Source organism: Psammomys obesus, unplaced genomic scaffold (genome assembly GCF_907164565.1).
Source record: "Psammomys obesus unplaced genomic scaffold, mPsaObe1.curated_primary_1811, whole genome shotgun sequence".
Classification (NCBI taxonomy): Eukaryota; Metazoa; Chordata; class Mammalia; order Rodentia; family Muridae; genus Psammomys; species Psammomys obesus.
In genome coordinates this window covers 8046996-8074073 of record NW_026591086.1, presented here as the reverse complement: position 1 = coordinate 8074073, position 27078 = coordinate 8046996, and the positions used below count along the sequence as shown (strand labels likewise).

The 27078-nt window shown below is 53.0% G+C and overlaps 2 protein-coding genes across 3 annotated transcripts; both read right to left on the bottom strand.

Moving 5' to 3' along the window:
• Positions 1-2086: 2086 nt before the first annotated feature.
• On the bottom strand, positions 2087-4496 carry Nudt18 (nudix hydrolase 18). The gene is made up of 3 exons (XM_055609720.1): positions 4264-4496; positions 3255-3468; positions 2087-3043 (listed from the first exon to the last, which is right to left on the bottom strand). The coding sequence occupies exons 1-3, from the start codon at positions 4423-4425 to the stop codon at positions 2448-2450; spliced, it is 972 nt and encodes a 323-aa protein (XP_055465695.1). The 5' UTR covers positions 4426-4496; the 3' UTR covers positions 2087-2447.
• Positions 4497-8928: 4432 nt separating this feature from the next.
• Positions 8929-27031, bottom strand: Hr (HR lysine demethylase and nuclear receptor corepressor). Of its 2 annotated transcripts, none has more exons than XM_055609917.1 (19): positions 26970-27031; positions 25080-25729; positions 23523-24312; positions 22162-22309; positions 21881-22068; positions 19675-19839; positions 18283-18372; positions 18020-18135; positions 16105-16189; positions 15201-15364; positions 14846-15082; positions 14468-14633; positions 14194-14263; positions 13784-13914; positions 13521-13640; positions 13308-13423; positions 10870-11034; positions 10329-10457; positions 8929-10129 (listed from the first exon to the last, which is right to left on the bottom strand). In XM_055609917.1, exons 2-19 carry the CDS (start codon positions 25689-25691, stop codon positions 10067-10069), a joined length of 3555 nt encoding a protein of 1184 aa, XP_055465892.1. In that variant the 5' UTR covers positions 25692-25729; positions 26970-27031; the 3' UTR covers positions 8929-10066. The 2 variants fall into 2 exon arrangements, with proteins under 2 accessions (XP_055465892.1, XP_055465893.1); XM_055609918.1 differs by having other exon boundaries at positions 16105-16186.
• Between the last annotated feature and the right edge of the window lie 47 nt (positions 27032-27078).

Genomic DNA, 27078 nt, shown 5'->3' with positions numbered 1-27078 from the left:
TTGCTCTTGCAGAGGATTGGAGTTGGGCTCCCCGCACCAATGGTGGGCAGCTTTTATGTGCTTGTGAATCCATCTCCAGGGGATCTAATGCCTTTAGCCTCTGAGGGTCCCTGCACTCATGTACACACACATACACACACACTTAAAAGGAAACCTTAAAAGACAATATTCTTTTAAGAATAATCTAAGCTTCTTTTTGAGATACCAGTGCCAAGCTGGGGAGATGGCTCAGTGGGTGAGAGAAACTGCTCATGAAGATACGAGTTTGAATGCCCAGTGAGCTGTGGCCGCACACAGAGCTGAATCCCTAGCGTTGTGGGTAAAGGAGACGGCTGGGTGCCAGTCTAGCTCCAGCTTCAGTGGGAGACCCCTGTCTCAAGGGAATAAGGTGGAAAGCAATAGAGCAGGACTCCAAGCATTCTCCTCTGGCTTCTGCACGTGTGCATGCCTGTGCACACACAAATAAAATGCCAGCACCCAGCCAGTTTCAGCAGCTTAGTATAGTGGACAGAACTGAGAACTCTCTGGGTGATAGTGATGTGTACCCAGGATTGAAAACTACCAGGCTAGATAGTGGGAGTGAATGTTAGTGCTCTTCTCTGTGAGTACAGGAACTGAAAGATTCCTGAGCTGAATCAAAGGTTTTGGTTCTCATTGGGACCATTAGGTAGCCTGCTTGCCTAACATGTGTGAGGTTCTGGGTTCAACCCACGGCACTACAAAAATGAAAAAATGGGAAAGACTCTGTTACTCTGTTCCATTTCTTGAGACAGTCTCTATATAGTCCTGGCTGTCCAGGAACTTGTTTTGTAGACCAGGCTGGCCTCAAGTTCTTAGAGACCTCCTGTCTCTGGAATGTTGGGATAAAAGGCAAGTGCCACCACACCTAGCTTTGGTTTATCATTTGGAAGATATCATTTGGATTCCTCTCTCTCTCTCTCTCTAGAGTCCAGACAAGATGGTTACCAAAAGAGGCCAGGGCCACTAGGGAAAGGATCGGCAAACTTTTCTCCTGGCTACTCAGGCTAAATAGCATCCTTCTCTGTGAAAAGCAATGCTAGGGTGCGTGTTTCCCTGCTCAGAAGCAGAAATCCTTTCCCTACATGTGGCGATTAGCAACACATGAAGCCTTTGCCCCACTGCTTCTGGCTCTTATTTACATTTTTATTTTTAACTATGCATGTCTGTGTGTGGGATGTGCATTTAAGTGCAGTAGCCACTGAGGCCAGAGAGGGTGTTGGGTTGCCTGGAGCTGGAGTTACAGGTGGGGCCACTTGGTGTGGGTCCTGGAAACCAAACTCAGGTCCTCTGCAAGAGAAGCACGTGCTCTTAACTGCTGAGCGGAGCCCCCTCTGCAGCCCCAAAGCGTCCGTTAAATAATAATAGTTGTAATAAGCAGCAGCAGCAGCCTGGTGTTGGCATGCTGGAGCACATCTGTCTTCCCAGGACTCAAGAATCAGAGGCAGGAAGATCACCACAAAATTGAGTGAGGTCCGCCAGGTCGAAGCGGGCGGAGTCTGTCTCAAGAAAACAAAATCCTGTTATGGCCTGGGAGTGATAACTCAGCTGATAAAAATACTTGAGTTCTGCAGAAGCAGGGTGAGCAGAAACTCAAAGTCATCACCAGCTACATTATAAGAGTTCAGGGCCAGCCTGGGCTTTGTGAACTGAGGAGAGGACTTGACCAAAAACTAAAAAGCCAGGGAGCACAAGGATACGAGTCAGAGCCCAGGAAGTTCACTGAGAAAGAAACTTGGGCAGAGAGGCTGAGGTGTCATTCTCAGCTCTTGTTCGAAATTTCAGCAGACCAAACTGCTCAACACCTGGACAGGTCTGAGCTGTGTTTTTTTTTATTAGAGGTGTGGTCACTTCAGAGCCCCACACCCACCCCAGCAGGACAGAAAAGCTAAGGAGAGCCTGGGTGGGTTTTGAGGCTTCAGTGAGCAGGGCTGTCTACCCCAGGAGGCCTACACTCCTGCAGAACATCAGTGTGTACGCCGCCGTGAGGAAAGACCTGGGTGGCTGTGGGTGGGCTGTGGGTGGGACAGCCCCATACCCTCCCCACACAGACATTTAGGCAAGAAGGCAAGTTGAGCAACACCTTTTTACTCAGTAATGAGGGCTCTGCCCTGAGGGATGTGTCCCCCATGTCCCATCCCCCCTACATTCCTAAGGCCTTGGAAGGATTGACAGGAGGCCTTTTCCAAAGCAGATGAAGAAAGAAAATGGTGCCATTTAGGGTTCATAAAGCTCCTCATCATTTTAAGAGAAGCACTGTGTGCCCTCAGAACAATCCAGCCTTTGGACACTGAATTCAAGGCACCCTCCCTTAGAGCTCCATGTGGGGTCCCTGAACCTGTACACAGTGCAATGAGATCTCTGGTTGCTATCCTCCTCCCTGCCACAGAGGGAGGTTCCGACTCAGCTATGGGTCAACGCTGGCACCTCTATCTGTTCAGGGGGATGACAGAAGATGCCTGGACTCTGTTCAGAAGCTGTTTTTGTAAATCTTCCTCCAATACCTTCCACCAAAAGTAGTTCTCACCCCGAATCTTTGGGGGTTCATCTTGGATTTCTGGGTTCCGAAAGGCCACCGTCACCAGCACATTCAGGCAGATACCATCCACGTGGTCTCTCCCTAGATGTTGCAGTCCAAGCAACCCTTTGGTCTCCACTGCCAAGCTGTGCAGAGTCAGACATTCCTGTAGCAGCCTCAAGATGGCCACCTTGATACCACCCCTTTGCTCCATAGGGGTAAAGCCACAGGCAGTAATGGGCAGGTGAGGTGTTCCCACAGCGCCCACCAACACCCACACCGACTGCACCGTTGTGAAGGTGGTCACCAGCCGCTGGCAGACCACACTGCAAGGAAACTCTTGAGGCAGAATGAGAGGGTGCATGGCTTGTTGGCAGAATTTGGCACCCAGCTCTACCAGCTGCAGAACATCATGGGCTCTAAGCGGAGTGGGCAGGGAGACCCGTGGGTACCAGCCAGCCTGTAGGGACTCAGCATCAGCGTCCTTGGAAGTCTTCAGAACTCCTCCTAGGGGAGGTGCGGGGGCAGGGGCGGGGAGAGGGCCAGTATGAGAAATGTTGAGTCTGAGAGAGTAAATGGCCACCCAATCACCCCATGGGGAGACCCCCAAGCTCTTAGCATGTAACAGGTCAATGGCACTTTGCAGGAGCCACAGTGTGGTCCACCAAGGAGAACAAACCGTGGGAAAGGTGCCAGAACGCCACCAGGTGGGTTGTACCTGTGGGTCGAGCAAGGAATACAAAGCGGATCCAGGCGGTGCCCCTCTCCTCCACAGACAGGAGTGTGACGGGTTCACAGAGCAGCCCAGCCTCCTCCTTCACCTCCCGCTGCATGGCCTCCACGATGGTCTCCCCTGGCTCCATCCTCCCTGCCGGGAGGTACCATGCCCCCCGACACTCTCTTTTGGCCTCCTGGATCATCAACACCTCATCCTGAGAGGGAAGCAAGACCATCTTCACTCCTATCCAGCCAGTCCGGGGCCTACCTGGATGGTGGCTTCTTGGTAGACAAGACACCTCCAGGATGCTGGAACCTCAGGAGCCAGGCCCTGGCGTGGCTGCCACCTCTTTGCTCTAACTCAACTTTGGATGCAGAGGGATTTCTGTGGTAGGAAGGGGCTGAGGTCTTTGGGCGTTGCTCCACGGAGGCCCCATCCTGAAGGTTGCCACCACTCCTATTCTGACTCATCTATGCCACTGCGTTGCTGTTGTTCCCATGGGTCTTTTAAACCGGCTTGTGTCAGGTCCCCAATCTAGGGTCTGAAGCTTTGACTCTCGGCTCCACCTCTACACCAACCTAACCCTACTTGGCCAGGATGTTATTATGATGAACTTGTACGGAGACAATCACTCAGAAGAACTCTCAGAAGGCCTGTGTGTCATGTAATCTCCCCATCACTACCCATGGGGCGCGGAGGGTCTAGGAAACGGCCCTGCGCGCCAGGCACTGTGCCAGACTGCCCCTGGTAAGGAAGGAGACATACGTACTACAGGCCTCTCCCGGTAGGGGCGAGGTCTAGTGGGTGAGACAAACCGCCCCGGGGCCTAGGCCTCTCCCTCAGTATTACAGACTCTATAAGGACGTTCTCAGCATAGCTGCTGGTGTGAGTGCTTTGCAACACATGGGAAGCGCCACGGACAGGTAGCGGCCGTTGGCTTGCCTGTTCCCACTGGGGCTGGCGGCGCGGTCCCGAGACCAGCCGGAAGGCCGGCTGGCCGGACGCTCACCTGCTCGTTGAGGAACACGGCCAGCACCACGTAGCAGACATTCTTCCGTAGCCGCACGGGCGACAGCGGCTTGCCAGCCGGCTCCGAGTCACAGCTCTGCACCAGCAACCCCTTCCCCCCAAGCACGGTGGCCAGCGCCGCCGCCAGACCTTCCATGGCCATAAGGTCTCCGGGGAGGTGGCCAGCCGGGGGACACGCCAGGCTCCCCTCCCCCACGCCCCCTCCCCCCCGAAGGCAGACGGCGGGGACCTGAGCCGCGGTGGGGCCGCTGCACCCTCGCCCCCTCCCCTGCCTTGAGGGCCAAAGCTAACGCGGAACCTCCGGGGGAGATCTGACCGCTGATAGGCTGCGCATCACCGCGGCCTGCCCGGATTGGCCAGCTCCCGGCGGTGACCGAGTGGGCGGGGCTCCGGGGATCCTCCCTCTGTCCCCGCCTCTACCCGGTTTTAGTCGCTGGCGGCTCACTCCGCACTCTGCCCGGCTCTTAGCTTATTCACCCACTACGCACTTGTCCGCGCGGGTTCCGACGGTGATGTCATCCTGCCTGAAGGGTGCTGAACAACACCGCTACCAGGGTCGATGGCGTCACTCCTCTGATGACATTACGGAGGCCTCGGCTCCGCCGTTTGCTCCCACTGTCCAGCTTTTCTCATAAACAAGCCGGAGAAGCGCTCAAGACGAATAGGCCCCTAATAACTTTATATGACTTCGTTAAAATGTTCCGAACGTCATGTGGTCGGGGTACATAAAGTTGCGTGGTAGATTCCGATCTGTATAGATCGAGGGACACAGGCAATTTAAAAGTCATAGGCGGGTCATAGGCTAAAGGATCGCTTTGGGGGGAAAAAAAAAAAGTGATTGACAGAGCTCAGAGGAGGGATGGGACCGGCCTGGTATGGTCCAGGTGGGACAAGGTTGGGGATGAGAGGAAGCGACCGGGGGATGAAAAAAAGAGTTCAGAATCAGCAATGCAGCCTTCATCAGATTTCCCGTGCTGGATGCATTTCTCATGTAGCTTGTGCAGCAGACTGCATCCTAAGAAGTGGTGCCCTCCTAGCCAGCGTGCAGGGCCTGGCCATGGGGAACAGGGTGTGGGTTGTTTTGGCCAGCTCCTGCTTCTCTCCCAGCCTGACCTTTCCTCCTCTGAGCGTCTTTAACCTCCGCTCAGGACAGGAAGGCAGGGCCAGCTGGGAGGAATCCACAAAGCAGGCCAAGTCTGGGCTCCTCACCCCATCATAGCCTCCTCCTTCCTCCTCCTCCCTCCTGCTGGCTCTGTGTACCTTCTTTGGGGGACAGTGGCTTGGTGGTGCTGACAAAGCTCTGGAGTTTCAGCCAGACATCCAGCCACTGCTGGCTGGCTTGCTCTGTGCCCTGGGTGGCCTCAATGTCCTCATCTGGGCAGTAGGTCTGTAACAGCCCTCCTTCTCCGTGGTTGTTGAGAAGCCAAGATGGCCTGGGGAGGAGCTGTGGACTATCTGAGCATGGTCACAGGCAGCCCACCTATTCTCCAGGTAGGATCTCAAAGCGTCTGCCTTTGTGGCTACACAAAGGTCAGCTCATAGAACATCTTCCCTCCCCCCCCCCCCCCCCCCCCCCCGAAAAAACTGGGGAGTGTAGCTCAGCAGTAGAGTCTTTGCCTACCATGCACAAGGCCCTGGGTTCAATATTCGGCACCACAAAACTAACAAACAAACAAACAAACAAACAAACCCTCTGTGCTCTTTGGATCTCAGCCCCACGGGACTGGTCTCCTAGTCTTTCTCCCTGCTGCTGCTGGCTGATTGCAAACTCCCTGGAGACACCCTCAATGTGAGGTGGGACCTACCTACCAAGTGGCCCACAGTATTTTGAGACACTTGAACATCTCTGGCTTGAGGATACTGTAGACCTTCCACCTCTGAATAACTGAAGTCATTGGCAGAAAGGCAAGATCAGGTCCCAGGGTGCAGATCCACTTGTTAAAATCCTTTCCTCACTGGCTGGAGAGATGGCTCAGTGGTTAAGAACACTGGTTGCTCTCCAGAGGTCCTGAGTTCAATTCCTAGCAACCATATGATGGCTCACAACCATCTGTAATGGGATCTGATGCCCTATTCTGGTGTGCATAAAGACTAGAGTACTCGTATCCATTAAATCTTTAAAAAAAAAAAATCCTTTCCTCCCCTTCCTTCCTCTTCCTTACTCTCTCCCCCCTTCTCCCCTCCTCCCTTCCCCTTCCCCTCCTCTTATTCTCCTCTCCTCTCCCCCTCCCTCTTTGTTTAGATCTCTCCTCGCTCGGTGCCTCAGTTGTCCCATCTGTGAAGTGGAGGCAGCACTGGTCAGAGACTCCGTTTTGCCTCCCAGGGACGATTTGGGAGAAGGTGAGGTCATGTCTGGGCAGGCTGGGAGAGCTGCAGAGACGTCCTAAGATAAACAGCAGACAGCCTAACTGCCTGGAAGAGCAAAGGCTGCCACAACCGCAGTTCCATTCCCCCATTATCGTGGGGGATGGGAAAACACTCCTCTGATGTGGAGGGCCTGATTGCGTTGTCATAAGCCACACCGAAGCAATAGAACACCAAAAGCCCTTTATACACTGTGAATGGGACCCACAGAAGGCATTGGAAGGGGGTATAGTCCTTCCCAGAATGCTTTGGGAGGCAACAGAAAAGGTTGGATTTCTCGAGGCCCTGGGGAAAAGAGCAGTGGTCAGGGACATGTGAGTCCTGGACAGAGAGGGGACCATGAGACAGGGGGGAAGGCAGAGGCAGACCCCTCGAAGTGTGTCTTCCATCCTCTGAGGCAGAGAAAACTCCTGGAGTGGGCAGCCATGGACAAGCATGGCCTCTCCCAGAACCGGTGGGAGCAGGCCACCTTAGGGTGTGTTTGTGCACATGTGTGAGCAGGGAGATCTGTGTTGGCAGAGCCAGGGACATGGGGACAAGGCTGGGCAGGCAGGATGAGGCAAGGATGTCTGGGATGCTAGAGTCCTTTACCATGTAGCAAATGCTGCCTCCTGCCAAAGAAGAGATGGATAAGAAAGGCACTGGGAGGATGGGGCTTGGTGCTTCTAGCTCCTTGAATGACTTCGGGGGAGTCACAGACACAATGTAGACCCAACACAGGCATTTCTAGGCCCTGGGACACAAGGAGGGTATCAGTGGGAATGCAGGTGAAATTCCAATGAAGCTGTGGCTTCCTGGGTAGGAGTACAGTAACATTAAGGTACTGGTAGTGATGAAAGCACCATTTTGTGTAAGATATTCCCACTGGGCTAGGTCAAGGGTAGCTGAAAGCTCTATGTGCTATATTTGTTTTGTTTTTTAGAGACAGGATCTCACTATGTAACCCTGGCTGGCCTCGATCTTAAAGAGATCTGCTTCTACCTCCCAAGTGCTGAGATTAAAGTTATGTGCTGCCATATGTATGTATGTATATATATATATATATATATATATATATATATATTTGTAACTTATGCTGTGTGCTATACATGTATATATATATTTGTAACTTAATTGTAAATGTACATAATTACAATTATGTAGGAGACTTTTACTAGGAAAGGGAAAAAGCAGCCAATGGATGGAGATGCACCCCTGAGCTCACTTCCAACTCTTTAGCTGGTGTCAATGTGAGTCAGACAGATGTACTAGAGCCAAAGATTGACAAGGAGCCATTGATCCCCAAGGGCCTCTGCTGGGAACAGTGCCAACCAAGGGCCCCGGCCTGTGTCTCAGGGTCAGGTACTGTTCGGGTTAGCTCTATTCTTGGTCTAACCCTAGAACAAGTGAACACTGGTCCAGCTGCTGTTTTTAAGGGCCAGACAAATCCACCCCCAAGGGAGCTGTGATGTGGGAGAGGGGTGTTCAGGGAGCACCGAGTCCCCAGTTTCCCTTGCCATCCTACCAAAATAAACAAGGTTCAGTGTTCCATCTGTCCCCGGAAGTGTCCTGTATTGGTTCAGGGTGATGTCAGGACAAGGCTATAGAAGGCAAAGGACTGAGAACATATCATTCAGTGCCAGAGTCATCTCTTAGGAGGAGGATGGAGAAACAGAGAAGCTTGTCTTTAAACTCCATGAAACACTAAAACTAGAATGTAAACGAGGTGTCTTGAGTCAGCAAACTTGGTTCAAATCCCATCCCGCCACTAACATGGCCACACAAACTTGGGTGACTTGCTTCGCCCCAAACTGCCCATTTCTTCTGTAAAAATGGAAATAGATCGTCTGTACCTCAAAGGAGTGTCAGGGATTAAATGAGACAGTTTAAGTGAAATAAAGAGAACACAGTAAATTATGGCTGTTCTTTAGATCGCCCCCCCCCATTTTTAATCCTAAAGGAAAAAAAAGGGGGGGGGGAATGACTAAACTCTTCAATGAAAAAGCCTAACTTTTCTATTCAAGATGGGGTCTCATGAAGTCCAACTTGGTGTCAAAAATCACAATGCAGCCAAGGCTAGCCTTGAACTTGTGATTCTCTTGCCTCTCTATCTCACCTGGCACTGCTATTACAGGTGTATTCCATCACACCTAGCTGTAACACAGTCTTAAAAGAAAACAATCCAGATTCACTGAAGGAAACACAATCTAGCAACACTTGGGTTGGGTAGAGGGGATCACGGGTGCCTTTGCAGTCTTCTACTTAGAAGACTCTGAACAGATGTTCTATTTATAATAAAAACTTTTATTTAATTAAAAAAAAAATCCCCAAACCACAGCAGGAACTGTTAAGTATAACAAGAGCTGGCGCATTTGTGCGGTTGAGATACACAGGGGAAGAGGTAGGAAAGCAAAGCGTTATCAGAAGGGCCTGGGGGTAAGGTCAGCTGTCTGAGGCAGTGAGGCTCTGTCCCAGGGACCTGGACACCAAGAGGGTTGAGCAGTGCTGTCCTGGATGTCCGTCCAGGTCAGAACACACAGGATAGGTGGGAACAGAGGCACGGGGTTCTATAATCTCCACAGGCTGATGCCACCCGGGGAGGCCTTTTCAGTGCGGCACCCTAGAACTTGGCCTTTCCAGATGTCAGTCAGGAGTATCTTCAGTCCCCAGAAAGCTCCAGGGGTTCAGGCCTCCCAAAGATCTGGCAGTGGTATTTGAGGTCTCTGTCACCAGGCCCCCAGTCCCTGCTCATCCTGTCCACCGACCCGGGCTCTGGAGCAGATTTCTGTGTTTGCCTTCCTTCCCCAGCCACATGGCCAGCAGAGGAAGGCCGACTCTGCTGGCAGCGGTCACCAAACAACCAATTTGAATCTTTGAATCGAGACTGGGAAGGAGAGAGGTAGACACAGGGCCATGTCATTCCCTCCAGCCAGTGTGGGGCACTCACTGAGGTGATCGCCTCCCCAACTCCACAGCTCTTCTAAGGGAAGAGTTCTGTGGCCCCCAGTGCGGCAGACCTACAGTCAGAAGGGCTTCGTGTGGATCGTAGTGAGCTGTAGCAGAGCTGGGGACCCAGGGACAACACAGGACGAGGCAGCAGAAGGGAGTGTTGCTTAAGCCAAAACAATTCCCAAGCTTCCCCAAGGAAGGGGGTTCATGCCCTGGAGTGGAGTGCAGGGGGGTTGGAAGGAGTCATTCACCCCTGGTATGAACCTGATACCATGGAGAGGGAAGCCATGGCGGAGCAGGTGTAAGCTTTAGTGGCACTATAGTTGTTCCCTTTAGGGCCAGGGCCAGGGCAAGGAACAGGGTTCCCTGCTTATGCCCAAAGTGATAGCTGTAGAACGAACCACGCCCTCTGAGTTCCCCAGTACCATTCCCTGTTGAGATTAAGTGCAGACAGAGCTCCTGCCCACTGCCCCTCTAGGCACCAAGACCCCCTATTTAGCTTCCTGTAATGTTCCCACAGCCACCTTCACTGCTTGGAACACAGCCCGGTCCATCTAGGAAAAAGGAAAACAACACAGTTTTCAATCACGATCCAGCCCCACCCTCACTCCCCACTCTCCTCAAGGACACCTTTACAGGGCCCTGACAGGCTAGCAGCCCACTCTGCCTAAACAGATCTGTCCTGCCTGCTGTGGCTGTGCCCCGAGCAGACTAGGGCAGTAGCAAACTGAGCTGATCAGGTGTCATACTCACCTGGGCATAAAGCATACGGTGGTCAGGGGGCAGGCTGGCTCCCTGGTGGCACAGCTGAGCAGAGAGGGCAGAGGTCTCAGGAGATAGAAAGTGCTGAGTGACGCTGATTGTGCTCACCAGGCCCTGCACCTGTGCCATGGGGGGAAGGGGAAGAGGGGGGACAAGGGCAAGAGGATGAGTTGAGGCTCAAGCCATACTCCCCCCGATCCCCCGGCCCCAGTAAGTCCAATAAGCTGACAAGTTCACTTCCCCTTCCAACTTTCAGAAAGCAGTAGCCCTGGTGACTGTACCAGGTATCCCAGAGGGTGTGGCCAAAACAAGACCTGAGGGATGCTGGCGTGCTGAGTGAGTTGGCCAAGACTAGCCTCACATAGCTCTGAAGACTTCAAGACCCTCAGCCTTGCCATCTCCATGGCTTCCTGCCCTGCCTAGCTTTCTGTCAGGTAAAGAATGCTGGTGTTATCACGGTGACTCTGATATGGTGTTCTTGCTACTTCTGACAGGCTGATCTTCTGCTACGCCCCACCCACCAAGGAAGCACCTGATGGGGTGCCCCTGCAGGCACCAGCACTGCCTCTCCAGGAGCCTGTAGCAGGGTCCAGCAGCTCACACCCCACTCCTCTCTTAGACGACGTCGCAATCCTGCATCCAAGTAGCAGCTGCCCGGGGCACCAGGCTCCAAGGTTCCTGCTCCAGCTGGGCACACCTTAAAGAACAGAAGGGAAATGAATGCCCATGGGATTCAGAGAGGAAGCGGTGTGGTCTCTTTGGAGAACCTCGAGCATCAGGGTGCCGAAGCAGTCTTGAAGGGCAGACGGGAAAGGGAAGAGGTAGGAGAGAGGGGTTGGGAGTAAAGGATGGGGGTAGGTCCAGGTTGGGCTGGAAGGAGCTGAGATTAAAGGCTGCTCAAGCTGGGGAGGAGGGATCTGAAACTGCTTTTCCTGGGATGTGCCTTTCACAGCCTCCGTGACCCTAGCCTGACCTCTTGTTCTCTCAGCGTCCCTTTCTCCAAAACCCAGAAAGATGTCCTGCACAAGCCCCATTCATAACTGTTTTCACAAGGAGTTCTTACGTTTTTGTAAACAGCCTGCATTGTAAGCTAAACTGGGGAGAAACTGGTAGCTTTCCCCCTTGTGGGGGGGGCGCAGGGGAGATGATCCTTGATCCAGTCAAGGCGGGGCCACACAGAAGCTCTGACTCACATCGGGTAGACAGGCTGAGGCCCCTGCAGCAGGCCCAGCTATGGAGACTGTCACCAGCACAGGCGTAGAGTCAATGACAGGCGGGGAGGGGGGGGGATAGGTGAAGGCCAGTGGCTAGGGCACACCTGAATAGGTGAGCGCCAGCACCATGCTCTGACTGGCCACCAGCTAAACCCACCCCCTTCAGCTAGGACCTCAGCCATTGTCCCTAGATTGAGAGGGCGCTGGCAGGGGTTGGCTGGGCTTGGGAGGCTTGTGAACTGCATCCACTAGAGGAGTCCCAGGAGGATGCCAGGTTTCCTTGGTTCCAAAGATTCAAGCCCATCCTGGGGCTACAGCAGTAACAGGCCACCCAGGGAGAAAGCGCCCCTCAGACCTCCCCATGAGTCACCCCACTGGGCCAGATGGGATTGCCAGCAACCAACCACACCCAGAGCAGACAAGGCCATCTGTTGATGGTGGTACCCTTGTCAGCTCCAGACGCATGTCACAGCATCTGGGTATGTAACTGCAGATGTGTGTGCCTGGGCGCAGTGCGAGGTGGACGACACCATATCGAGACTTGCATGTTTGTGCGTATCTTAGCAAGGTTGTCACATAGTCCTCTCTCACCCCTAGACAGGGTTTACATCTGTAGCCTTGGCTGTCCTGGACTCCCTTTGTAGTCCAGACTGGCCTCGAACTCACAGAGATCCGCTTGCCTCGGTCTCCCTGAGTGCTGGGATCACGGGAGTGCGACACCACGCCTGTCTATCACGTACGTGGCTACGAAGTACATAGTCTTTTCTCTAGGACAATTGGGACTCATCTGGACTTTGCAGCCACCAGGCCCACCTTAACCATTTCTTTATTTTACTTTGTAGTATTATTCTTGGTGGTGGTAGCCAGGGGATGTTTCAGACAGGGTTCTCATGTAGCCCAGGCTAGCCTCAAACTAACCTTGTCTGACAAGGATGACCTAAATTTATGATCCTCCTGTTTCTACCTCTCAGCTGCTGGAATTATAGGGACATACCACCATAACTGGCTCATTTATTTATTTCTGAGACCAGGCCTCATTATGTAGCTTGGGCTGGCCGTAAGCTCATGATCCTCTGTCACAGTACTATTATACCCTGCTGTAATCTTTACGAACCCTAGCCTCCCATCTCCCCTGTCGTTCTGGAGTTTTCTGCCTTCTTCTCTCCCGACCTCTTCCACTAGCTACCTAGCCTGGTAGGTATATGCCCCTGTCTCCCTCCCTCAGCCCCCTTCATAGCAAGTGCCTCCCCTAGAGGTTTCTCCTCAGAACATGAACTGTAAAAAAACGGAGAGGCTGTTTCCCCGTCTCTCAGTTCTGGAGCCCAGGTGGGGGAGACTTCCTGTTCCCAGGAGGAATACAGCATAGTAACTTAGAGTTGGCATACGTGTAAACTCAGTTCCCAGGGCTCCCTAAGCTTCCATTTTCCCATCCATAAAATGGGAAAGTAGCTGTCCCTGCCTAGCTCAGGAGTGAGGAAGAGGAGAAGGGCACCACTGACTAAGACAGTGTGCCAAGGCCCTTAACACAAAGCCCATTTTACAGTTATTGCCTCCTCTCACTAGATTCTGACCTTCTCCTTCTCCGAGCCCCACCAGAGGATCAGACTTCTAATCTGAGCTCTCTGCTCCTCTCTACCTGAGTCTGGCTAGCTCACCTTCAGGGCAAGGGTGGATAGCGAGACCCCAGGAGATGGGAGCACACACAGAGATGGCCAGGGACAAGGGGTGGGCTCTAGACTCCCTCCTCCCTCCTCACCATCTGGAGAAAGCGACGGATGCGCTGGGCGTCTTGGGCCCGGAACACGTGCCACACAGTGCTGGCCTGACTACCCGGAGACCAAAGCCCTTCTCCATCCAGGCCTGAGAGGAAATCTGCAGGAGAAAGATGGCTCAAGTGAGCCCAGGGTGGGCGGAGGCAGACATCATCCCTGACAGCTTGACTTGCAGGCATCTCCAGCCAAGGGCTTACCTTTCTGTGCTCGGTACCAGGAAGGCAGCTGTGCCTCGGCATGCACCAGGATACTGATCAAGTCAGACACCTCTACACATAAGTTCTTGGTCCCCAGGTGTCCACGGTGTGGGTTCACACCTGCGTGGATGTAGAGTGAGGACAGTTGGGAATTAAGTAAGAGACATATTCTCAGGCCCCAAACCTTGGTAGAGATGTACACGTGCCCTAAGGTGATAGGTAAGGCAGAGGCAGGGTGTGGCCAGAGGTGGAAGGGCACTCACCGTAAGCCGCCCAGAGCTGGGGCTCCAGGGCATGCAGGGTGAGGCCCAGGGGGAGGTAGGAAGCCAGGTTGAGTTTCCCTTGGTGGGCACAGTATTCTGGGAGTGGAAGGCTGGAGGCAAGGTTCTCCACCCTAGGGATGGTGGATGAAAGGGGGAATCATGTACATCAAGTCCAGCTCGGACCCCTGAGATCTGTCAGAACTTCCCACTGCTATAATAACATCCAGAAGGCAAAATCCATCCCCCCAGGAACTTCTGTCACTTCCCCTAAGGGTGACCCTCCGACCCCTGCTCTAGCTAGACTTCCGTTCTAAGCCCCTTTAGAGGGCCTGGACATTAGGGGTGATGGGTAGAGAGGCGCGGACTACTAGCAGCTGGGAGATAGGGCTGGCCTTTGGTACTGTACATACCTGCTAGTGTCCTTATCCCCCAGGGTACGGTGTAGCAGGAGGACAGAGCCCTCATCTATCTTTGGACGTGCTACGAGAAGAGATAGATGTCATTGACCCAAGGTGTTGCCTCTTGGCCCAGAGACTCCTTCCTGTCCCAGTGGGAGCCAAACCTAAGTTCAGTTGCTACCTTGTACCCAGCTAGCTGCCTCCAGAGCTACTCTAGGGTTCTCTTGATACGTGATGCCTCAGGTCAGGCTCCCAGCTCCCTCTACCCAGTGTCAGGAATGCTTACTCTCAGGGTGAGAGAATCCCTCCCAGAATGCAGTGCTGTCCAGGCTTGTGGGCTGGGGAGGCCCGAGGGCAGTCAGTGTCTGCACCTGGCCACCAAGTGTCCCAAGAGCGTCCATTCCCCACAGGCTAACTCTCAATGTCTTCTGGATGCCTGACACTAATACAGGCTGCAGGGAAGAAAAAGAAAACAAACACACACACAACAAGAATGGCGTGGGGAGCACATAGCAGCCAGACTGAGGCATGTTGTGACAGCTCCAAAAGATGTGGAGGAGGGGTTGGGGAGAGATCAGCCTTGGCTGTTTCCCGAGCCTGGGGACCAGGACCCTGTGAAGCAGGGGAGGCCATAGCATGGGAACGGAGGAACGGGCCAGCTTACCTGGCCCTGCCGCCAGTGTTCCTGGAAGAGGTGAAAGCCATGCTTAGGCCTGGGCTCCTGTAGCCACAGCAAAGCCCCAGGAGGGGAAAGCCGGGTTCGTACTGGTGACAGGGGCAGGCTCAGGCCCTTGCGTAAGCCTGGCCCTGATCGAAGGCCTGGCCCCAGGGCTTTCTCCTGGATCTTCCGTTCTACTACCTGCGCAATAATGCTATCCAGGATGTTGGTGATACGGTCATCCTGTGGGGAGGCAAGGATGGAGGGGCAAGAAGGCTCAGGACTCATTCAGCCACATAGGGATGGATACCCCAGCCTCTGGTCCTCAGGCTCTTGACCCTCCCTCTGAACCCTTGCTCACACTAGGCAGAGCTGGGGTGACGGGGGCAAAGGCCATGTGAATCCGCTCATGCCCCAGGCAGAGTTTGACAGCTGTAGAGGCTAGCAGCTCACAGAGAGAAGGGCAAGGAAGGGGTGATCGGCCAGCACGGTCCTCCGCTGTAGTCTCAGTGGAGTCTGGGGTCTCTGTTAAAGAAGAAAATGGTGAGCGACTTTCTGCTTGGCCTTTAGTCTTTATCTCCAAAAGAGGTCCTCCCATCTCTTGGCCAAGCCTGTTCTGTCCTCAACAGCACCTCATCTTTACTCTGCCCTGTCTGGGTGTTATCCTGTCAATGCCTTCTTGAGGGAAGCTGAAGAGCCACTGAAGTGGCTTCAAATGGGAGTCTTGTGCTGAGAGACAACTCGGCAGGTAAGCATACACAGCATGCCTGTGTACACATGAAAATCTACATTCAAATCTCCAATACCCCCCCCCACACACACACACACAAAATCATCATCATGCCTGGCACCTCATCTCCTGGGTTGGGGAGGGCGTGGCATGGAGATGGGAGCATTGTTGGCTGAGGTGTGCTGGCCGCCATCCTAGCTTCGGGTTTAGAGAGAGACCCTGTCTCAAGGGACTAAGGAAGGAAGTGATAGAGGAGGTTCCCTGATGTCTTCACACACATGCAATAAATGAGTGAGTGAGTGAATGAATGAATGAATGAATGAATGAATGAATGAATGAATGAATAAGTAATAGGAGAGTCTGGTGGGAGTAGTCAGGGTACCTGTCCTGAGGTGAGGGGTGGCGATTTGTGTTCTATGTGTTGCGGGGGGGGGATCTGATTGCCAAAGTTATGCTAAGTTTCTCCTGGAGACTTTGATTCCCCCACTGTGCTCCCACACGCCCAATCCAAGGAGGGTGGGAGCCAAACACTCACCTTCTTTGATGTCCTTGGTCCTATTGGAATCTCCATTGCAGGTAGGTTGTGGAGCTGGGGGAGTTTTCTCCGTTGGTTCCTTCTGCTAAACCCATCCATCACCACCCCCCAAATCCAAGCAGAGGTTTTAAAAATGACAGAACTGAACTCAATGTTCAAGAGTAAACAATGTGTTCCCTTTCGTTTTTATTTTTATTTTATGTGCAGTGGTGTTTTGCCTGCATGTAAGTCTGTGCGAGAGTGTTAGATGCCCTGGAACCGGAGTCACAGACAGTTGTGAGCTGTCATGTGGGTGCTGGGAATTGAACCTGGGTCCTATTGGAAGGACAACTAGTGCTCTTAACCAACAGAGCCATCTCTCTAGCTCCAACAATGTGTTCTTACAAGCCCTAAAGTTGTTTGCAAGAGAGTGAAATGTTCAAAAAACCAACAAAAGAGAGAGAGAGAGAGAGAGAAAGTGAGTGAAATGTTACAGTATAAAGAATGAATACAGGAAACAAAACTGCTCATGTACTTCTCCACCGGGCATGATCTAACCAGTGTTATTAAAACAGGCACAAATATATACGTAGACAAATAAATGGGGAAAGTCAGAATGTTAACAGCAATGTAAGAGGTCATTATTTTCTTACTTTACTTGTCTACATTTTCTTAATTTTATACAATGGATATGTGGCAGTGTCTGATATATAAAATGTACTTTTCAGCCAGCTGTAATCCTCACACTCTGGAGGTCAAGGCAGATGGACTGCAACTTTCAGGTAGCCTGGGCTATTAGCAAGACCTTATCTTCTCGCCCCGCCCCCCTTCGCTTTTTCAATACAGGGTTTCTCTGTGTAGCCTTGGCTCTCCTGGACTCACTTTTTGTAGACTAGGCAGGCCTCAACCACACACTGATCTGCCTGCCTCTGCCTCCCAGAGTGCTGGGATCAAAGGCTTGCGCCACCATGCCCAACTTGAAAGGTCTTATCTTTAAACAGACTTCACACGACAATAAAATGTACCTTTTGTTTTTCCATGGGGAGGATGGAACCCAGGGCTTTAACCATGCCCGGGTGGTGGAGGATGGGGGATGAGGGATAAAGGGAAGGAGGGGGTTGGGGGGAGCAAAGCACTCTGGCACTGAGCTACATCTCAGTGCTTGGTTTTTATGAGACAATCTTCCTGTGTTGACTAGGCTAGTCTCAAGCTCCCATTTCTCTTGCCTCTACCTCCCAAGACATGTGCCATCATGCCCAGCTCATAAAAATACTCTTAATAGGTTCAGCAAGATGGCTCACCAGCTAAGCGCACCTGGCATGCCTGGGAACTTGAGTTCAATCCCAGGAACCCACACACTGGAAAGAAAAGAAGCAATTCTCGCAACTTGTCCTGTGACCTCCACATATGTGGCATGGCATGTGGCATGCTCCTCCCTCCATAAAAATAAATAACAAATGAGCAAATGTTAAAAATGTAAACGGCCACCATTAACTCTTTCTTAAGTAAATACCTTTTAGCACAGACTTACAAATTCATAAAACCCCTTTTTCACAGCACAGGTCGAGTTCCTGCCATGTGTTGAGGTGCCAGGGCTACTGAGAAGGTGGCAGATACTGAACCAGAAAGTACCGGTACCCCATGGCTGGGGTGGCAATAGTAAGGGCTGACCTAAAAGACTAAGTGAGGCAGGGAGAGGGGGCGTGTGGTAGGGGATGGCGGGCAAAGGCACATGTTAAAGTCAGTGTCAGGATCCTGCCTCCTGGGAAGATGGGAAATGGCTTGTTCCACCAGCCTCTACGACACTCTTCATCCCCACTCACAGAGAAAGGCCAACTTCCCCTCCCCCGTGGGGGTCAGTCATATATATGCACACTGCTCAATGCAGGAGCCCACCAGCGGGTGCTTTTCACTCAACACATGCCGGCGTTCTTACCTGCTGACCCCCGTCCCCAGGGGCCCACACACGGGCATCAGCTTGGCAGAAACAGTGCCCCCGAATGTCAAACTTGGCCCAGACTTGGTGCATCACAGTGCTCAGTTCTGCCAGTGCTGGGTGTGTAGAAGAAGGATGGAGATGGAGCAATCTGGCCTCACCAACCAGAAGGCCATGTCACCAGGGTCAGGAACAACGAGACAGTATGACTGTCTCCCTCGGGCCCCACCCACTGCATGCCCCACCCCTCCACAATGGCTCACCCTGGCTGGAGACAAACTGGGTCAGAATCAGGGAACAGGCAGCATGCCCAGCCTCCTGGGCACACTCCTCCGTGTGCTGCTCCCGGGAGCCTATGGGGTAGGAAGAGAGGAGCTGTAGGTCCAGAAAGCAAGGTAACCACAGGTTAAAGTCGAGGAAGAAGGCCAAATACGTGATATTTAAATCAGGAGTTCACCAAGCGCTCGAAGCAAGCGCTTGCTGAGAAGCTTGGATGTACACAACACCGTAGAAGTCTTTGCTTTTTGGAATGGAGAGCTTTTCATAGGCTGCACTGCTTTGCAAGACCCTAAGGTCGGGGTGGGGGTGGGGGGCTGTGACATGGCTCAGCAGGTAGAGGCAACCTGCCACTACCAAGCCCAAGGACCTGAGACCCACATGGTAGAAGGAGAAAACTGATTCCCCAAAGATGTCTTTCGACCATCATACATGTGCTGTGATGCATGCATGCATATGTGTATGCCCCCCACATACATGCACATGCCAATAAATAAATAAATAAATAAATAAATAAATAAGTAAGTAAATAAATAAATAAATCGATCAATCAGTCAATCAATCAATCAATCAATAAATACTTCTTTTCATTGAGGATTCCAGGGTGGTCACATAAGGAAGAATGTATCTGATACTAGAATTTTTTTTTTTAGCCATGTCTGAGTTGAGCCAAGGGAGTGAAAGCTGAAAACCTTGAAGAGGCTCCGACTGAATCAGAGGACTTGAGTCTCATGTCCTGGCGACAACACTGACTTGCTTTGGGACCTTGGACAGGTCACTGGATACTGGAGAAAGTTATGCCCATCGTTGATGTGAAAGCTGATCCAAGTGAGAAGGACAGAGAAGGTGCCTGAATTCTGTGTGTGCATGGATGCCCAGGCCTGTGTGTATGCCTCCCACTTATCTTTTGAGGCTAGATCTCTTAATGAACCTGGACTTCATTAATTCAGCTGGGCTAGCTGTTCAACAAGCTCCAGGAATCTGCAGGTCTCTGATCCCCAAGAGGGCTGCCATGCCCAGCTTTTATGTATGCGCTAGGGATCTGAACTTAGGTCCTCATGCCTGCTTGGCCAGCACCTTATTGACTAAACTCATATTCCCAAGTGCCCAGGTATTTGACTTCTTACAAGAGCAGGAAAGAAGGGAGCTGAAGAGATGGCTCAGCAGTTAAGAGCACTTGCTCCTCTTGCAGAGGACACAAGGTTAGTTCCTAACCTCCACATGGCGGATCACAACTGTCTATAACTCCGGTTTCATGGTTTTTGACACCCCCACTCCTACCCTTCTGACCTCCACAAGCAGCAGGCACACATACACACATGCAAACATACATATAAAATTATACAAATCTAAAAAAAGGCAAATCTGGTTTTCCTCACCTGCCTTCTCCCTGCTCTTCCCAGCTCCAGCTATGCGACCACAGGCTACGCATAGCCGGTGACTGCAGTGAGAGCATCTCCAGTGGGTGTTGAAGAGTCCATGGTGACAACGGCTGCAGCAGTGGGGAATGCCTGGGCTGTCCTCTGTCATGGCTGGCCCCTGGCCTGTAGACCACAGAACAGAACAGGGTCAGGGGACTGAAGTACGCAGCCCCCTTGGGGGAGACCACATAAAGCAGCGGTTCTCAACCTGTGGGTCATAAGCCCTCCGGGAGGTTAAATGACCCTTCCACAGGAGTCACATATCAGATATCCTGCATATCATATATTTGCATTACGATTCACAACAGTAACAAAATACAGTTATGGCATGGCCAAGGCAGAGGCAGGCAGATCTCTATGAGTTCTAGACTGGCCTGGTTTACAAAGAGTTCTGGGATAGCAGAGCTGTTACACACAGAAACCCTGTCTTGAAAAACCAAAACCAACCAACCAACCAACCAAACATCAAACCCCCCCAAAAAAAAAACCTACAGTTACGAAGCAGCAACAAAAATAATTCTATGGTCAGGGGTCACCGTAACATGAGGAACTGTATTGGAGTCACAGCATTAGGAAGGTTTTTAACCACCGACATATAGGAAGCAGCATGGGCAAGGCAGGGAGCAATCTCTACCTGGAGCCACTGGAAGAAGGGAGCTGTGCTCCTTGGTCATTCCTCGTACTTTACTCAACAGACTTGTCTGGCAGTAGCCATCCTGTCTAGCATGCACTTCTAGGGCAGCAGTGGCCTCAGCTCCCTAGGCCGGCCCCACCCCCAGCCTTGCCCCAGGGATTTCCCCAGTGTGCCTGTATTACTAATCCACACCACTTCCAGCACATTTTTCCATCCACCTCCCCACCCCACAAGCCCTGCTGCTACCAGAAATGGAAAGGCAGAGCAGCTACTCAGGTGGCCTTCCCTCTAAGTCCAGGGGACTTAGTAGATTAGAAGAGGAAACTGTAAGAGGCTACTCCCGCCCTTATCCGAAGAAATGGAGGTGTTTTGTTTTGTTTTGTTTTAATTTATTTTTTAATTTTCAGTTTTTAGTTTTTCGAGACAGGGTTTCTCTGCGTAGCCTTGGCTGTCCTGGACTCACACCATAGACCAGGCTGGCCTCAAACTCACAGATATTCCCCTGTCTCTCTGCCTCCCAGAGTGCTGGCATTACAGGCGTGCACCACCATGCCTGGCTGGATTTTTCTTCTCTGTTCTTTTTTTTTTTTTTTAAGAGCCAAGGTTCAGACTAAACCATGGTTGGTAGGTAGAAAGAGCCCCACTGAGCACACTTTTGAGACACCTGATCAGGTCTCAGGTGGACACAGGTGTCTCAACAGTCTCTCGGGAGTAGGTCTTGCCCTCCCAGAGTTCATATCCCACTCGGGGAGACAACCCACAGCCACAGGGATGACTACAGGGCTCCTGGCTGAAAAGGGCATGGAAAGATGAGGGTGACGTGGCTGGGAAACTTCACAGATGGCCTCAGAGGATGAGTAAGTTCTTATCCATCAGGTACAAAGGGATGATCAGGCCATTCCAAACTGAAGAAACAGCTAGTGGCAAGGCTGCCCCGGGGGGGGGGGGGGGGGGAGGACAGACAAGTTTTACGATCCGGGAAGGGAAAGATGGGTGGTATGTGTGTCAGGAATCCAGGCTGGGAGTGGCAGGATCCTACAGGAGCTGGTTCATGACTGAACAAAGTAGGGGCTGCCCTCTCACTCCGGTGATCCCAGTGCAAGGAGTAAAATGTGTGAGTCCAGGGCCGTGCTTTACAAAGCCCACACTTGGTAGAAAAGAGCTGCAGAGGGGTGGCCTGGACCTGAGGGCCCAGCTGAATGGGATTCTTTACCCTCAGCCTGAATCCCGTCGACTTTTGAGGCCCACGACCTCACCACTCCTTGCCCTTCACCTCTCTGGAGCCCTCTCACCTCCCAGGCTATTGAGACACTTGTACTGGCTATCTTTCCACCATAAGCCCAGAGAACTGGACTGGTCTAAATTTTTAGACTTCCCAGGAGGACCCCCCCACCCAGGGGTCAAAAACCTCAGGGTTGATTAAGAGTCCATGTTGGGGATAGATGGGAGCGGAACGCTCTTGAACAGGCCTGGGGACCCCGAAGCACTGGTAGAAGTGGGTTGGGAGAGACATGCAGAAGCTCCGCTTACCTTCACGCTGTGCCCAGGCAAGGGCCTCCCGCTCCCTCCGCAGCAGGCGGCAGAGCCGGTCACCCAAACCACTCAGTAGGTGCTTGGCCAGGCCCTTGTTGAGGGGAGCTTCCGGACCAGACCCTCCTCCGTCCTCATAGCTGGCAGAGGAATCCTCCTCCTCCAACGGCTTCCGTTCTACGGGCAACCTGGAGAGGAGATGAGACACAAGGGTTTGAGGAGGGAGCCCATCAGAGGGGTTGGGGCTGTTGCTGACTCTGACTGTCAGGGGCAGCACTCACCTATGTGATTGCTGGCTGGTCAGGACTCCTATGTCTCCAGCTGCTGCATGGGCACAGCTTTGGCACTGAGTGATACCCGCTAAGTGAGCCTGGCAAGATGTATCCACAAGCCTGGATTCCTGGAGGCTAGTCCTGCCTTCTTGGGGTCCTGAGGAGACAATACAGCTGCTTAGGGAATTTAGTTTCTAGGGCTTATGCTAGCCAAAGCCCTGAATTAGCAACTACTCTGTCCGCTTGCAGCGAATTCAGGCCCTGGTCCCCAGGCTTGTAAGGATTAATTCAGAACCCGGAAGAGGACCAGGCAGGTATAAATTTCACACAGGAGGCTGAGCAGTAGCTGGAGATATTCCTGGAAGGAATGGAGGCTGAGGGGGGTGGTTTAGCATGTTCAGCCCAGGGCTTTGGGAAGCCTGAGCAATGGTCCTTGCACACGTGGTAGAATCCAGCCAGTATAGACTTCTCATAGGTTTGGCTAACGGCTCAGTGGCTATGTGACACCATAAGGAGATGATTCCAGCGTGGACGGATGGGTGGACGGAGGGCGCTGGAAAGTGAGAAGGCCAGAGTTTCAACACAGAACACAGGTGCTGTAACCCAAGACAGCAGAGGGGCCAACAGCTTCCCAGCCCAGACCGAGGCATGCAAAGGTGCAGACAGACCCATGCCAGGTGCAAGGGCTTTAGGAGCCAAGTCACAGAGACAGTCCTCTGTGGGCCCAGTGGTCCAAGAGGCTGAGAGTGAGGTGATCCTGCAGAAACCAGTCTGGCTCCAGGATTGCTGGAACCCTCTGTAAAGGACACAGTGTAGCAGAAGAGTCCATGGTGTACCCATAAGGCTGTCATGCCGAAAGTCCAAATTGAGTCTTCGTGATCCAGCTGGCCAAAAGAGGCTGACAGTGGTTCTTCAGGAGAGGCAATGCCTAAACTAGGATTTGTGGTGCAAATAACCATGGCATTTCCTAAGTGCCACGAGTCCTTCAGTGCCCTGATGAGCCGTTTAAGCCTTCCTGTTGCCTTCATAAGGGAGGGACCATTTTCATAGATGAGAGAACTAAGGTCCTCAGAGGTGCAGTAGCTTTCTTCAGGTCACAAGTTACTGATCAGCATGTCAGGAGGCAGCTGTGTTTCTACCATGGACCACGCCATTGCGTTGCCGACAACTCACCGAGAGGCAGGGATGGAAGCTACTGTCAAGGAGGCTGTGGTGGACAACACTAGGAGCCAGAGCACTGTAGTGATTCAGGAAGGAGACCCACCATCTTAGCACGATCTATCACAAAGGCCTATGGACTTCAGTCCCTTGTAAAGGCTGGCCCTGTTGCCGCTTCTTCACAGGGAACCTCCAGCCCGTCACCCCCTTACCTTTCTGCTCCTCTTGTTGCTCTGCCTCCGCCACCTTGCTGCCTGTGGATGTGTCTGGTACCTCCTGCCAAGCCCTGGCCCTTTGCCTCCCAGTGCCTGGGAAAGGGTAGGATGGGCGTTTGGGAGCTGGGCCCCTGGCTGCTCCCTGGACCTCTGGACTGCCTGCCCTCTTGAGCGCTCGGATCCCAGCAGCTGGGCTCTCTTCCTTCCCAGGACAGCCACCTGGGCACTCAAACTGCTCTGAGTGACGTGTGAGCCAGGTCTTCTTCAGCTTGGTGTGATGGCTTGGTGGACAGGCCCTGGAGCCAGCCTTGTTCCTTTCTTCACTCGATTCACCTGGCCCATTGCTGCCTCCCTCTGGGCTGTCCAGGCATTTCCTACAAGGGCCAAGATCCCCCTCTCTGGCAGGTAGATGGGATGAGCAACAGCCCCCAGGAGGGGTGGAAGGCCCAGGAGATGGGCACCTTGGCGTGACTGGTGGTCCCAGCTGGTACCCAAGGCTATTACTTCCTGGGCCAGCCCAAATGTTGCCAAGAGTGTGAACTAGGTCTGGGGGACAAGAGGGCCATGGGGTCCGAGGAACAGTGTCTGGGTACCCCAAGAAAAGTGGGCAAAGATTCTGCTGCCTGCCAGCTCCTGTCTCCCCATCCCTCTGGTGAAGTGAGGGGACTTCTGCCTCACAGGCTCGCTGGAGATGCCCACCAGGGGCTAAGCCCAACAACCCAGACTCTGGTGCTGCCGAGGGCTCCTTTGATGGCCTGAGAATGTTCGGATCCTTGTGGTAAAAGCCCTAAAAGAGGAGAAAGGATTAAGCTAGTGCCAATGTAGGTTCCCAGCATTTAAAAAAAACAAACAGGACTAACAACAGAAGTTATTAAAAATAAAATGGAGCTATAAGGAGTCATTGGTGAACTCACAGATTGTCAGGTAAGTGGTACCTTCCCAAGTGGCTCCCCTGCTACCCTTTCCCCCTCCCCTATATACACCCTGATCTTCTCCCAGGCTTTCCAGAGGCTAATGCTTGGCACAGCCAAAGGACATCAGGGCCTACTAGAAAATTCTGTGTTTTGATCCTCATGCCCTTTTGTTTGTCTTGGTTCTGAAGAGAGGATCTTTCTATGTAGTCCAGACTAGCATGGAGCTCACAAGCCTTCTGCCTCAGCCTCCTGAGTACTAAAATTATAGGCATGCATTATGATGCCCATCTTTGATCTCTAAACATTAAACACACACACACACACACACACACACACAAAACCGTGTTCTAGGCATGGGGGGTGTCTTGTCAGAAGGAGCCCCAGAAACAGGCTATGAAGCCTGCACATTTCACCCACACTTTCTGTCCCCACGATAAGGCCACACATTCCATGGGCAGAGTTTCTAAGGAAGGCCTGACTGATCCTGAGTGAACTATGGATGAGTCAACGGCTGCGGAGGCCCAAGGGCAGGGCAGGGAAGGGAAGGGAAGGGCCAGGGAGATAGAGCTACCCAGTGTTTGGGTTGTTCTCAGGGTTAGGGACAACTGAACCCTATGCACCATTCTATTCCACCACTCACCTTGCTGCCTAAGCTGAAGGCAGAGGGCACTTTTGGCTGGCCCCCGGGGTATGCCCAGGGAGTTGGGGCCAAAGGCCAGTCATATGGACGCTCTGGGGGCAGACTAGACATTAGGTAGGGTGGCAAGCAGGTGGGAACCCAGAAAGGAGCTCGCTCTAGAATCTTGGTCTCCAGCAGGAAAGGGCAGTGCAAGGGCCGGAAGGCCACAGGGTCACTCTTGGCATGACCACCACTATGCTCAGGTATCAGGGGGCCATAGCGAGGTGGGCATGCTGGCCCACAGAAGGCCAGTGGATGGGCCAGCATTGCTTCCTTCCAGCGCAGTCCTTCCTTGCTGCCCAGCCAGCTGGACTTCCTTTCCCCATTCCGAGGACCCTCACCCTCCACCAGCGAGAGTGTGTCCTTGGGGCCTTGGGGGAAGCCAGGAGGGAGCCAGGAGTCCGGAGTGCTCAGGACGCCCCTCCAAAAGGGAGCAGGTTCTCCTAGGCACAGTGCCCCATGGCGCAAGCCATCCTGTGGTGGGGTACCGGGCTCCTGTCCCACAATGCCGTTCTCGGGGGCTATCTTCTCCCAGGCTGGGGTGTCCTTCAGGAAGCTGGGCATACTCTCCATCACTCTCCTGCCCTCATGGGGCTCTCCCAGGGGGGATCCTGCAGCATAAGGAGAAGGCATGAACTTTTGGCACATGCCCCACGTACCTTAACCACAGGCACCACCCTGGGAATACCAAAGAGGCTCAAACCAGTAAAGCAAGTGCCAGGCCACAGTAGGGCACAGAACAGCCTTCCACATGCGGCCAAAAGAATTCTGCTTCATGGCAGGAGTTTGATACCTTTTCCTAACTTCTGGCCCCTATCTGAATTTGAGAGGTCAAAATTCAATAGGAGGTTGTCAGTCCTAGGGTGAAAGGTTCTGCCTTTATGGAGCTAGGGCTCTGGTTACAAGTCTTAGAAACGAACAGGGAGCAAGAGTGCAGAAGATTAATTCAGTAGAAGACACTCAGGTGGGAGGACAAGGAGGCAGGATCCTGGCCCTGACTCTATCACCTGCTATTCGGATGCTCAGCAGGATCATTCTCTCCTCTGGGCCTCAGTGTACCCATATGTAAAAGTGGGGCTTGGGACCCAAAGGTCCCTTTCTAAACTTCAGGCTGTGTTTTTGGGAGTGCTGCTTGCCCACTCCCATCTCCAGGCCCCACCAGGCTTGCAAGACGGGGATGTTCAGGCCTGGCAGACTCGTGAGTCGCTGGGCAGGGCAGCTAGCCAGGGCTGCTGGCTGGTGTCTCTCCTACACCTGGGCTTCCTGACTCTGCCTCTTCATGGCCTCTAGTTTCTTGGCATCTCCAAAGAGTGCCAGGACAACTGCTGGGGGCTAGGATCTCAGCTCCCAAGGGGAGGAGTAAACCAGCATGTGAGAAGGGATTAAAAGGTTTTAGACTAGAGTGGGTCGAGCTGCCCAAGCCCAACGGCAGTGCCAGGGCACCACTGCTAACTGCAGCCCGGAGTTGGGAGGGAAGGAGGCGGGGAAAGCAGGCTGGGCCCCAGAGAGACGCAAGCGAGGGAAAATTGAACACGCATGCGAGGGACCAGGATGACAGGTGGCACTAGAACAGCTGAACCCTCCCGAAACTGTCCCCATCGCCGACCGGAGGACTCCCCAAGAGGGATGGATATACAGGAGCCTTGGCGGAGGCTCCAGGAGTTTGTGGAGCTGCAGCTTGCGCGCGGTCCAACCCCCTCAGTCGGGCATCCTAACTTTCCCACGTTAAGATGCAACGTTCAGTTCTTAGAGGCACTGATTTCATTCCTTTGCCTGCACCTTGGGATCAGCTCAGAAATCCCCCCCCCCCCATTACAATTACCCCAGAACGCGCCGCCTCTCGGCGCTTACCTGGGCTTCACAGGCCGGGCGCGGTGTGGGCGGCGGTCGTGCTAGCCGGCGCTGGGCACTCGCTCCCCATCGGCCGGCTTCGGGGCGTTCTCCCGCTGTCTGCTCAGCG

Excerpts from the sequence above, each read along its gene's own strand:
- Hr (XM_055609917.1), bottom strand. The coding sequence starts at position 25,691 with ATGGAGAGTATGCCCAGCTTCCTGAAGGACACCCCAGCCTGGGAGAAG. Across the intron at positions 24,313-25,079 it reads CCTTCAGCTTAGGCAGCAAG|GGCTTTTACCACAAGGATCC; the intron begins GTGAGTGGTGGA and ends CTCCTCTTTTAG. Across the intron at positions 15,365-16,104 it reads GACCAAGGACATCAAAGAAG|AGACCCCAGACTCCACTGAG; the intron begins GTGAGTGTTTGG and ends CTTCTTTAACAG.
- Nudt18 (XM_055609720.1), bottom strand. The coding sequence starts at position 4,425 with ATGGCCATGGAAGGTCTGGCGGCGGCGCTGGCCACCGTGCTTGGGGGG. Across the intron at positions 3,469-4,263 it reads CCGTGTTCCTCAACGAGCAG|GATGAGGTGTTGATGATCCA; the intron begins GTGAGCGTCCGG and ends CTTCCCTCTCAG. Across the intron at positions 3,044-3,254 it reads ATTCCTTGCTCGACCCACAG|GAGGAGTTCTGAAGACTTCC; the intron begins GTACAACCCACC and ends CACCTCCCCTAG.